This window comes from Tachyglossus aculeatus, chromosome X2, assembly GCF_015852505.1.
Source record: "Tachyglossus aculeatus isolate mTacAcu1 chromosome X2, mTacAcu1.pri, whole genome shotgun sequence".
Lineage (NCBI taxonomy): Eukaryota > Metazoa > Chordata > Mammalia > Monotremata > Tachyglossidae > Tachyglossus > Tachyglossus aculeatus.
The window spans coordinates 22,691,906-22,705,197 of NC_052100.1; the positions used below are offsets into that span (position 1 = coordinate 22,691,906).

At 46.9% G+C, this 13,292-nt stretch overlaps 1 protein-coding gene across 1 annotated transcript in view; it reads right to left on the bottom strand.

The window, feature by feature from the left end:
* Window positions 1-6,393, bottom strand: part of ELP2 (elongator acetyltransferase complex subunit 2) — a 35,334-nt gene extending 28,941 nt beyond the window's left edge. Inside the window, exons 1-3 of the mRNA XM_038770860.1 lie at window positions 6,241-6,393; window positions 1,552-1,630; window positions 805-875 (exon numbers count right to left, since the gene is read on the bottom strand). Of these exons, the coding sequence (XP_038626788.1) occupies window positions 805-875; window positions 1,552-1,630; window positions 6,241-6,393 (303 nt within the window). The remainder of the gene's footprint in view (window positions 1-804; window positions 876-1,551; window positions 1,631-6,240) is intronic.
* Between the last annotated feature and the right edge of the window lie 6,899 nt (window positions 6,394-13,292).

Genomic DNA, 13,292 nt, shown 5'->3' on the forward strand with positions numbered 1-13,292 from the left:
TAATTTGATCCCAGGGCCCAGCTACCGGGGTAGTGCCCACTCTGCCCCTGTGGTAACCCTGGACAAAATGTGGACTGATTGCTCTAACCAACAGTCAACAGTCCAGAGTGCTGTCTCTTACGGAGAGGAGTGAGGTTGTTGCATCCAACGGGCAGAGACAGAGCAAGTGCATTAAGTTTGGCATGGGGGTGACGGTTTGGAAATGCAAGCTGGAATGGCATGGGCTCAATCTTGAAATGGAATGATCCCTGAAGCTTGTGAGCAGTAAGATCTGGCAATAAAAATAATAATTACGGTATTTGTTAAGCACTTACTATGTGCCAAGCACTGTTCTATGTGCTGGGGTAATACAAGGTAATCAGGTTGGAAATAGTCCCTGTCCCAGATGAGGCTCAGTCTTAACCCCCATTTTACAAATGAGTAAACTGAGGCACAGAGAAGTTAAGTGACTTGCCCAAGGTCACACAGCAGACAAGTGGGAGAGTCAGGATTAGAACTCACGTCCTCTGACTCCCAAGTCTGTGTTCTTTCGACTAGGCCATGCTGCTAAGAGACCAGACTAAAGTGCCTAGATTCAGAGTGGATATAAGGGAAAAGCTTACAAGATAAAGAAAAGAAAAGAAAACTAAAGCCACAGAACCCACTGTTGGGTAGGGACCCTCTCCACATGTTGCCAACTTGTACTTCCCAAGAGCTTAGTACAGTGCTCTGCACGCAATAAGCGCTCAACTACGATTGATTGAATGAATGAATGAATCAGAGTTTCAATGCCTTAGGCATTTGAAAAGTTAAAAGTTATATTACCTGGTTATTTTGCAATTCCCAAAGAATCAACTGTTTATCTGAACCTCCAGAAACCAATTCAGTCTCAGGAGCTAAAAAAAAAACACAAACAAATAAATCTGGATTAAAGCTACCTCTGTAATTGTACCCTTGTAATACCCTTTTCCACTTGTAATACAGTGTCTATTACATTAATTTTTAAAATGAAAAATATTTTCAAATGGACCAGGGTATCCCCTGCTACTGCATTACAGAACATTAATTCCTGCAGATTTCAGTTCTAGGAAGGGTTTACATCCTGGAGAACTCTGTTTTCTCTAAAGCCTCTTGAAAAATGATCTTTTGGTCCTGAAAAGCTAAAACTACAGTTAATTTAATCTTCTTTTGGTGGAGTTACACAGTGAGAAGATGAACTACAATCTACATCCATGAATCTGGTTATACAAATAACTGAACAGTTTTTCACATTTTCAACTTTGCATGGGAGAATATTCATAAATATCAAATGTTACACCAGGAAAAAATAAAATATTTCACAATTTTTAGACTACCGACTTCCAAAATCTTGCCCAATCTCCCACACCTTGGGGAATGGGATCCTTCCCTAAATTAAGGATTAAAGGAACAATTTTTAAAATTAATGTCTTTTTGAAACTAGGGAGCAATATTCAGACATCTGCATTAAAGGTTGTCTCAGAAGAAGGCAATATTAATTGTGTTTTACATAGAAAAGTTAAAGCTCCTTAAGAAAATCAGATTGATACTTACTGCCATCCTTTCTGTGAACCCACTGGACACAGTTAACTCTGTCAGTGTGACCATTCAGAGTACCAACCACAACTCCTATCTAAAAGGGAAAAAAACAAAAACAAAAAACAAGAGCATCCATCAATGGCATTCACTGAGCATTAAGTGTGAGCAGAGAATTGGATCAAGCACTTGCGAGAGTATATTAACATAGACATGATCCCGGCCTTACAATTTAGGAGAATCCTACTGCTGTTGCTTTTAGAGAACTTGGAATGTTTGCAAAACTTTTTTTAAACCACAAGATGCATCATCACCAGCATCCTAATAATAGCATTAATAATTGTGATATTGGTTAAGCACTTACTGTGTAGCAAAGTACTATTCCAAGCAATACAATCTAATCAGACAGACTACAGCCCTTGGGGTAGATACAAGTTCATCAGATTGGAACAGTCCCTGTCCCACATGGGGGCTCATAGACTAAGTGGGAGGGGAGTAGGATTTAATCCCCATTTAACAGATGTGGTAACTGAGGCACAGAAGTTGTGACTTGTCCAGGGTCACACAACAGGCAAGTGGCAGAGCTGGGATTAGAACCCAGGTCCTCCGACTCCCAGGCCTGTGCTATTTCCACTAAGCTGCACTGGTTCTCAATGGGGAAGCTAAGAGGATACAAATTATAAATATACAACAGACAAAAGAACACAGATTCAAATGATAAAAGCTAAAGTAGCCCATTAAACACAGGAGTACAGAGATGACATTCATTCATTCTTTCAATTGTATTTATTGAGCGCTTACTGTGTGCAGAGCACTGTACTAAGCGCTCATGTTCAGACATGTTCAGAAAGGGGGAGGATTAATCAGGGAAAGCCTCATATCAATCAATAAATGGTACTGATAGAACACCACCTGGAAGTAGAGGGTATGGGACAGTAGAACAGAAGAAAAACACATTTCTCTGGCCTTCAAGGAGCTTTCAATCTAATGGGAGAGAGAGAAAGCCCAAAGCCACGTACAAATAACAGGAAAAAGAACAAGGTCGGAAATAATTTGTCAGAACATGTTGAATTGAAATCTCACAATGAATAACTGAATATACATATTTGGGGAACTGCTGAGGACGGGTATAAGTACATGAATTATAAGGGTAGCCGTTGTGTTTTGATATGGCTTCGGTGCAGGGAAATTAATCAAGAAAAGCTTACTGGAGGAGGTGGGATTTTAGGACTTTGAAGAAGGGGAGAGTTGTGGTCAGGCAGATTTGGGGAGTCGAGGAGAGAGCTTCAGGTTGAAGAAGGCAGTGTGGGAAAGGGATTGGAGGCAGGAAAGTCAACAGTGTAGTACTATTAGAAAGGGAATTTGGGAGCCGAGAATAATGAGAATGGCTTAAGGGGTTTGAAAAATGAGTTAGGGAAAGCTGGCAAAGAGCCTTGAAACCAATGGTACGTGGTTTTTGCTTGATATGCAAGCTTTCAATATGAACAGCTCTCCCCGCTTTAATTCACACTCCAGAATATCTTCCTGAAACGTTGCTCAACACACACCATATTCCTTATCCTTAACCCCAAGACCCTTCACATCAAGCAAAAAACACACTGCCACTGGCTACAAAGTTCTCCACATTACCTGTCAGCCCTCTTCAATTGCTAACCCAAAACTGCACTCTTTGTTTTTCCCAAACACATCTTCTATAATATCCTGATTTAGAGTCATACACCTCCGACCCTCTGGTCAAACTATTCCCTTGTGCTGGAACTCCCTCCCACCACAAAACTACCAGATCTCAGCCCTCCCCCATCTTCAAATCCCATCTCCTCCAACAAGCCTTCCCCAATTAATTCCCAATACCTTATGGTAAATCAACCTGTCACCCCTAGAACTTATGCATATTCAATTGTACTTTCAATTACTACTATAATTTATTCTGACGTCTCATCCTGGAATACTCATTCCACTCCCTAACTCATTCTTTATTTCTCCTACTACTGTTTCCACTCCTTGGAAGTATCTTGTGTCTGACTCCCCCATTAATACACAACCTCCATGTTAGCATCTTTTGCTTCTGCTGCACTTTTGCACTTTCCTACGTATTTTTTTATAACACTCCTTAAGCGCTATGTGCCAAGCACTATACTAAGCGCTGGTGTAGATACAAGATAATCGAGTTGGTCAAACCCTGACCCAGATGGGGCTCAGAGTCTAGGCAGGAGGGGGTAGGATTTAATCCCTACTTTACAGATGAGAGAACTGAGGCACAGAGAAGTGACTTGCCCAGGATCACACAGCCAAGTGGCAGAGCAGAATTAGAACCGAGGTCCTCGGCCTCCCTGGACCGTGCTCTTTCCACTGGGCCACGCTGCTTATGGCGTAGTGGAGAGAGCAGGGGCCTGGGAGTCGGAGGGTCATGGGTTCTAATCCCAGCTCCGCCACTTGTCTACTGTGTGACCTTGGGCGAGTCACTTCACTTCTCTATAACTCGGTTACCTCATGTGTAAAATGGGGGCTAAGATTGTGAGCCCCGCGTGGGACAACCTGACTACCTTGTATCTACCCCAGCGCTTAAAACAGTATTTGGCACATAGTAAGCGCTTACCATCATCATTATCATTACTACTACTACTAGTCGTGGCTTACTGGAAAGAGCCCGGGCTTGGGAGTCAGAGGATTCCCCCTCGTCCCCCTCTCCATCCCCCGCATCTTACCTCCTTCCCTTCCCCACAGCACCTGTATATATGTATATATGTTTGTACATATTTATTACTCTATTCATTTCTTTTACTTGTACATGTCTATTCTATTTATTTTACTTTGTTAGTATGTTTGGTTTTGTTCTCTGTCTCCCCCTTTTAGACTGTGAGCCCACTGCTGGGTAGGGACTGTCTCTATATGTTGCCAACTTGTACTTCCCAAGCGCTTAGTACAGTGCTCTGCACACAGTAAGCACTCAATAAATACGATTGATGATGAGGGTTCTAATGCCGGCTCTGCCACCTGTCTGCTGTGTGACCTTGGGTAAGCCACTTAACTTCCCTGTGCCTGTTACCTCATCTGTTACCCCTCTCCATCCCCCCATCTTACCTCCTTCCCTTCGCCACAGCACCTGTATATATGTATATATGTTTGTACATATTTATTACTCTATTTATTTATTTCTTTTACTTGTACATATCTATTCTATTTATTTTACTTTGTTAGTATGTTTGGTTTTGTTCTCTGTCTCCATTTAGACTGTGAGCCCACTGCTGCGTAGGGACTGTCTCTATATGTTGCCAACTTGTACTTCCCAAGCGCTTAGTACAGTGCTCTGCACACAGTAAGCGCTCAATAAATACGACTGATGATGAGGGTTCTAATGCCGGCTCTGCCACCTGTCTGCTGTGTGACCTTGGGTAAGCCACTTCACTTCTCTGTGCCTGTTACCTCATCTGTTACCCCTCTCCATCCCCCCCATCTTACCTCCTTCCCATCCCCACAGCACCTGTATATATGTATATATGTTTGTACATATTTATTACTCTATTTATTTCTTTTACTTGTACATATCTATTCTATTTATTTTACTTTGTTAGTATGTTTGGTTTTGTTCTCTGTCTCCATTTAGACTGTGAGCCCACTGCTGGGTAGGGACTGTCTCTAGATGTTGCCACCTTGTACTTCCCAAGCGCTTAGTACAGTGCTCTGCACACAGTAAGCGCTCAATAAATGCGATTGATGATGAGGGTTCTAATGCCGGCTCTGCCACCTGTCTGCTGTGTGACCTTGGGTAAGCCACTTAACTTCTCTGTGCCTGTTACCTCATCTGTTACCCCTCTCCATCCCCCCCATCTTACCTCCTTCCCTTCCCCACAGCACCTGTATATATGTTTGTACATATTTATTACTCTATTTATTTATTTATCTTACTTGTACATTTCTATCCTATTTATTTTACTTTGTTAGTATGTTTGGTTCTGTTCTCTGTCTCCCCCTTTTAGACTGTGAGCCCACTGTTGGGTAGGGACTGTCTCTGTGTGTTGCCAATTTGTACTTCCCAAGAGCTTAGTACAGTGCTCTGCACATAGTAAGCGCTCAATAAATACGATTGATTGATTGTGCCTGTTACCTCATCTGTTACCGCTCTCCATCCCCCCCATCTTACCTCCTTCCCTTCCCCACAGCACCTGTATATATGTATATATGTTTGTACATATTTATTACTCTATTTATTTCTTTTACTTGTACATATCTATTCTACTTATTTTACTTTGTTAGTATGTTTGGTTTTGTTCTCTGTCTCCCCCTTTTAGACTGTGAGCCCACTGCTGGGTAGGGACTGTCTCTATATGTTGCCAACTTGTACTTCCCAAGCGCTTAGTACAGTGCTCTGCACACAGTAAGCGCTCAATAAATACGATTGATGATGAGGGTTCTAATGCCGGCTCTGCCACCTGTCTGCTGTGTGACCTTGGGTAAGCCACTTAACTTCTCTGTGCCTGTTACCTCATCTGTAAAATGAGGATTAAGACTGTGAGCAGCATGTGGGACAACCTGATGACCTTGTATCTGCCCCTGCGCATAGACCAGTGCTTGGCACATGGTAAGCGCTGAACAAATAGCATTATGGTTATTACCAGGGGGAAAGGTTCGAGTCTTGAACAGACCGGACAGTGGCAGGGGAGCCGGGGAACAAGTTGGGGAGGGTTGTCAGAGCAACCTCGCTCTTACCTGAGGCTCGTAAAGCACCACGGAGCGGCACGTGGCCAGGGCCAGCAGGGATCCGGGCCCCGCGCCCCAGCACACCGCTCCCCGAGTCCGGTTGGCGCTGCAGAACACGTGAGAAGTGTCCATCACAGGCTCCGCCATCTTCCTAGGAGACATTCGCCTTCACCCCACCATGCCAAAGAAAAACGTCACGCGCCTGCTCCCTGCGCATGCCCGGTGCGGGCAGGTCGAGATTCCGGGCCGGCTGACTCCGAAATCCACCTCTCCGGGTTTTCTCGAGGGCGCCGCGGGCCCGCGGGTGACGTCACCAGAAGGGCGTGTCAATCAAATCAATCAATCAATCGTATTTATTGAGCGCTTACCGTGTGCGGAGCACTGTACTAAGCGCTTGGGAAGTACAAGTTGGCAACATATAGAGACAGTCCCTACCCAACAGTGGGCTCACAGTCTAAAAGGGGGAGACGGAGAACAAAACCAAACGTACTAACCAAATCAAATAAATAGATATGTACAAGGAAAATAAATGAATAAATAAATAAGGTAATAAATATGTACAGACATATATACATATACACAGGTGCTGTGGGGAAGGGAAGGAGGTAAGATGGGGGGATGGAGAGGGGGAGAGGAAGGAAGGGGCTCAGTCTGGGAAGGCCTCCTGGAGGAGGTGAGCTCTCAGTAGGGCCTTGAAGGGAGGAAGAGAGCTAGCTTGGCGGATGGGCAGAGGGAAGGCATTCCCTCTGACGTGGGCCGGGGGTCGATGGGGGGAGTCTGGAAAATCCCCATTTTCCAGATGAGGGAACTGAGGCCCAGAGAAGTGACTTGCCCAGAGTCACCCAGCTGACAATTGGCAGAGCTGGGATTCGAACCCATGACCCCTGACTACAAAGCCTGTGCTCTTTCCACTGAGCCACACTGTTTCTCCAAGCCACTTAAAGAAGGCTCTATTTATTTTATTTTGTTAGTATGTTTGGTTTTGTTCTCTGTCTCCCCCTTTTAGACTGTGAGCCCACTGTTGGGTAGGGACTGTCTCTATATGTTGCCGACTTGTACTCCCCAAGTGCTTAGTACAGTGCTCCGCACACAGTAAGCGCTCAATAAATACGATTGATGATGATGATGATGGCGGAACAGGCGAGAACGTGGCATTAGCAGCAGATTACTACCCTCTAGTAATTTTTCCCCAGATTACTAGGGAGATTACTACCCTCGAGGAGCTCACAATTCAGTGGGGGGAAACGGGTTGGGAAAAAACCTGCCAAATATCCAATTAGTCAATAATCTAAAGTATTTACTGAGCACCTACTGTGTGTGGAGCACTGCTGTTAACACTTGGGACAGTACAAAAGAGTTAGTTAACATGGTCCTTATCAGGATTGGAAGTAAATTGGTATAGTCCAGAACAGAGCACCAGTAAAAGTGGACACTTTATTGCATGTTTTTTTACAATGCCAAGCCGAACCACCATAGACTGAGCTGCCCCTCCCTGCCGAGAGTGCCAAGGAGCAGACTGTGAGCTTGTTGTGAGCAGAGAATGTGTCTGATGTTGATGTGCCCATGTCTCTCCCATCCTAAAAAAAACCCTCTCTTGACCCCACCTCACCTTCTAGTTATCGCCCCATCTCCCTCCTACCATTCCTTTCCAAACTCCTTGAACGAGTCGTCTACACGCGCTGCCTCAAATTCCTCAACACCAACTCTCTCTCCTCGACCCCCTCCAATCTGGCTTCTGTCCCCTACATTCCATGGAAACTGCCCTCTCAAAGGTCACCAATGACCTCCTGCTTGCCAAATCCAACGGCTCCTACTCTATCCTAATCCTCTTCAACCTCTCAGCTGCCTTCGACACTGTGGACCACCGCCTTCGACACTGTGGACCACCCCCTTCTCCTCAACACGCTATCCAGCCTTGGCTTCACAGACTCCGTCCTCTCCTGGTTCTCCTCTTATCTCTCCAGTCCTTCATTCTCAGTCTCTTTTGCAGGCTCCTCCTTCCCCTCCCATCCCCTTACTGTGGGGGTTCCTCAAGGTTCAGTTCTTGGTCCCCTTCTGTTCTCGATCTACACTCACTCCCTTGGTGACCTCATTCGCTCCCATGGCTTCAACTATCATCTCAACGCTGATGACACCCAAATCTACATCTCTGCCCTTGCTCTCTCCCCCTCTCTCCAGATTCGCATCTCCTCCTGCCTTCAGGAAATCTCCATCTGGATTGCACACCACCTAAAATTCAACATGTCCAAGACTGAACTCCTTGTCTTTCCTCCCAAACCCTGCCCTCTCCCTGACTTTCCCATCACTGTTGACGGCACTACCATCCTTCCCGTCTCACAAGCCCGCAATCTTGGTGTCATCCTCGACTCCGCTCTCTCGTTCACTCCTCACATCCAAGCCGTCACCAAAACCTGCCGGTCTCAGCTCCGCAACATTGCCAAGATCTGCCCTTTCCTCTCCATTCAAACCGCTACCCTGCTCGTTCAAGCTCTCATCCTATCCCATCTGGACTACTGTATCAGCCTCCTCTCCGATCTCCCATCCTCTTGTCTCTCCCCACTTCAATCCATACTTCACGCCGCTGCCTGGATTGTCTTTGTCCAGAAACGCTCTGGGCATGTTACTCCCCTCTTCAAAAATCTCCAGTGGCTACCAATCAACCTACGCACCAGACAGAAACTCCTCACCCTCGGCTTCAAGGCTCTCCACCACCTTGCCCCCTACTACCTCACCTCCCTTCTCTCCTTCTACAGCCCAGCCCGCACCCTCCGCTCCTCTGCTGCTAATCTCCTCACCGTGCCTCGTTCTCGGCTGTCTCGCCGTCGAACCCTGGCCCACGTCATCCCCCTGGCCTGGAGTGCCCTCCCTCCCCACATCTGCCAAGCTAGCTCTCTTCGTCCCTTCAAGGCCCTACTGAGAGCTCACCTCCTCCAGGAGGCCTTCCCAGACTGAGCCCCCTTCTTCCTCTCCCCCTCATCCCCCTCTCCATCCCCCTGCCTTACCTCCTTCCCTTCCCCACAGCACCTGTATATATGTATATATGTTTGTTCGTATTTATTACTCTATTTTACTTGTACATATCTATTCTATTGATTTCATTTTGTTAATATGTTTTGTTTTGTTCTCTGTCTCCCCCTTCTAGACTGTGAGCCCACTGTTGGGTAGGGACCGTCTCTATATGTTGCCAACTTGTACTTCCCAAGTGCTTAGTACAGTGCTCTGCACACAGTAAGCGCTCAATAAATATGATTGATTGATTGATTGGATTGATTGACATTGTATTCTCCCAAGCGCTCAGTACAATGCTTTGCACACAGTAAGCACTCAATAAATATGATTAATAATTTGGTCCTGAAGTACCACCAGCCCACTCCCAAGGCCACATCCAATCAATCAGCAAGCAGCAGTGCCTTCCGTTCCCCAGGAAGCCGGCACAGCTTTAGGTAGGGCTCAAGGGCCACTCTACGGCAGAGATGGTGGAAAGCTAACCTGGGCTCCTGCTCTGCTTCCCTCAGCCTGGAACTCCTTCCCCTTTCAAATCTGCCAGCCCACAGTTCTCCCCATCTTTAAAGCTCTTCTAAAATTACATCTCCTCTAGGAGGCCCACGATGATTAACTTCTCTTCTGTCTCTCAGTTTCTCTTTCTTACATGTCCACTCTCTTCGCCCTCTGTTCCCCTGCTTGAACTCTTCATTCCTTCTAACCTGGCATTCTCACTGTGCTTTGCTCACAATATGCCACTTCCAATCTCTGCTCTCATCCTCCCCACTGTTTGGAACTCCCTCCCTTTCAAATCCACCACATCAAAATTTTTTCCCAACTTGAAAGCCCTCCTGAAATCCCATCTTCTCCCCAGAAAGTATCCCTTAATTAATTAATTCATTCATTCACTCATTCAATCGTATTTATTGAGCGCTTACTGTGTGCAGAACACTGTACTAAGTGCTTGGGAAGTACAAGTTGGCAACATATAGAGACGGTCCCTACCCAACAGCGGGCTCACAGTCTAGAAGGGGGAGACAGACAACAAAACAAAACATATTAAGAAAATAAAATAAATAGAATAAATATGTACAAGTAAAATAAATAGAGTAATAAATATGTACAAACATATATACATATATACAGGTGCTGTGGGGAGGGGAAGGAGGTAAGGTGGGGGGAGGGGGAGGGGGAGGAAGGGGTTAGGAAGGAGGGGGCTCAGTCTGGGAAGGCCTCCTGGAAGAGGTGAGCTCTCAGTAGGGCTTTGAAGGGAGGAAGAGAGCTAGCTTGGCGGATGGGCAGAGGGAGGGCATTCCAGGCCAGGGGGATGACGTGGGCGGGGGGTCGACGGCAGGACAGGTGAGAACGAGGCACGGTGAGGAGATTAGCGGCAGAGGAGCGGAGGGTGCGGGCTGGGCTGTAGAAGGAGAGAAGGGAGGTGAGGTAGGAGGGGGCGAGGTGATGGAGAGCCTTGAAGCCGAGAGTGAGGAGTTTCTGCCTGATGCGCAGATTGATTGGTAGCCACTGGAGATTTTTGAGGAAGGGAGTAACATGCCCAGAGCATTTCTGGGCAAAGACAATCCGGGCAGTAGCATGAGGTATGGATTGAAGTGGGGAGAGACACAAGGATAGGAGATCAGAGAGAAGGCTGATGCAGTAGTCCAGACCGGATAGGATGAGAGCTTGAACGAGCAGGGTAGCAATTTGGATGGAGAGGAAAGGGCAGATCTTGGCAATGCTGCGGAGCTGAGACCGGCAGTTTTTGGTGGTGACGGCTTGGATGTGAGGGGTGAAGGAGAGAGCGGAGTCGAGGATGACACCAAGGTTGCGGGCTTGTGAGACGGGAAGGACGGTAGTGCCGTCAACAGTGATGGGAAAGTCAGGGAGAGGGCAGGGTTTGGGAGGGAAGACAAGGAGTTCAGTCTTGGACATGTTGAGTTTTAGGTGGCGGACAGACATCCAGATGGAGATGTCCTGAAGGCAGGAGGAGATGCGAGCCTGGAGGGAGGGGGAGAGAGCAAGGGCAGAGATGTAGATTTGGGTGTCATCAGCATAGAGATGATAGTTGAAGCCATGGGAGCCAATGAGGTCACCAAGGGACAGAGTGTAGATCGAGAACAGAAGGGGACCAAGAACTGAACCTTGGGGAACCCCCACAGTAAGGGGATGGGAGGGGGAGGAGGAGCCTGGAAAAGAGACTGAGAATGAACGACCGGAGAGATAAGAGTGAAGCCGAGAGTGAGGAGTTTTGCCTGATGCGTAGGTTGACTGGTAGCCACTTGGAGATTTTTGAGGAGGGGAGAAACATGCCCAGAGCATTTCTGCATCAAGACGATCCAGGCGTGAAGTATAGATTGAAGTGGGGAGAGACAGGAGGATGGGAGATTGGAGAGGAGGCTGATGCAGTAATCCAGTCGGGATAGGATGAGAGATTGAATGAGCAGGGTAGCGGTTTGGATGGAGACGAAAGGATTAACTTCCACTACTCAAGTTCTGTTACCCCAGTCACTTTTTGCACTTAAGCACATACAGCTATCCTTAGAATTTACGTACATTGTCAAAACAACGGCTCCTTTTAACCATCTCTTCCGGGAGGCCTTCCCTGGATTAATTTCTGATCTTCCCAGGCTCTATCCCCCCGCCAACTGCTACTTCAGCACTTCTGCATCACCTATGCATTTGTGTACTCACAACCGCCCATAGCACTTATATACATATCTTACATACCTTATTACTTAAGTTGTAATATATATGTTAAATACATATATGTAAAAATACAGGGGATAACTCATATATATCTTTCCTTCTTCCTCCTGTCTTGAGGGCAGGAATCATGTCTGCTAACTCTAGTGTACTACTCCAAGTGCTTGCTACAGTTCTCTGCACAGAGGTGCTGAATAAATGCTATTGAACGACTAACCACTGGTGTCCGAATAATTCATTCAATTGTATTTATTGAGCGCTTACTGTGTGCAGAGCATTCATTCATTCATTCAATCGTATTTATTGTGCGCTTACTGTGTGCAGAGCACTGTACTAAGCGCTTGGGAAGTACAAGTTGGCAACATATAGAGATGGTCCCTACCCAACAATGGGCTCACAGTCTAGAGGGGGTGACAGACAACAAAACACGTGGACAGTTGTCAAACCATCAGAATAAATAGAAGTAAAGCTAGATGCACATCATTAACAAAATAAATTGAATAGTAAATATGTACAAGTAAAATAAATAGAGTAATAAATCTGTACAAACATATATACAGGTGCTGTGGGGAGGGGAAGGAGGTAGGGCGGGGGGATAGGGAGGGGGAGAGGAAAGGGGGGGCTCAGTCTGGGAAGGCCTCCTGGAGGAGGTGAGCTCTCAGTAGGGCTTTGAAGGGAGGAAGAGAGCTAGCTTGGCGGATGTGTGGAGGGAGGGCATTCCGGGCCATGGGGAGGACGTGGGCCGGGGGTCGACGGCGGGACAGGCGAAAACAAGGCACAGTGAGGAGGTTAGTGGCAGAGGAGTGGAGGGTGCGGGCTGGGCTGTAGAAGGAAAGAAGGGAGGTGAGGTAGTAGAGGGTGAGGTGATGGAGAGCCTTGAAGCCGAGAGTGAGGAGTTTTTGCCGGATGCGTAGGTTGATTGGTAGCCACTGGAGATTTTTGAGGAGGGGAGTAACATGCCCAGAGCGTTTCTGCACAAAGATGATCCGGGCAGCGGCGTGAAGTATAGACTGAAGTGGGGAGAGACAGGCGGATGGGAGATCAGAGAGGAGGCTGATGCAGTAATCCAGTCGGGATAGGATGAGAGACTGAACCAGCAGGGTAGCGGTTTGGATGGAGAGGAAAGGGCGGATCTTGGCGATGTTGCGGAGTAATGCTCCTCCAGAATTGTGAAAGAGCACTGTTGTATTTTCATAGACCCAATCTGCAAGTCGATTAGTTAGGAGGAAAATATGGCCCCGATCTCATCATCATCAGTGGTATCTATTGAGCGCTTACCGTGTGGATAGCACTGTACCAGGAGGCCTTCCCAGACTGAGCCCCTTCCTTCCTCTCCCCCTCGTCCTCCTCTCCATCCCCCCCATCTTACCTCCTTC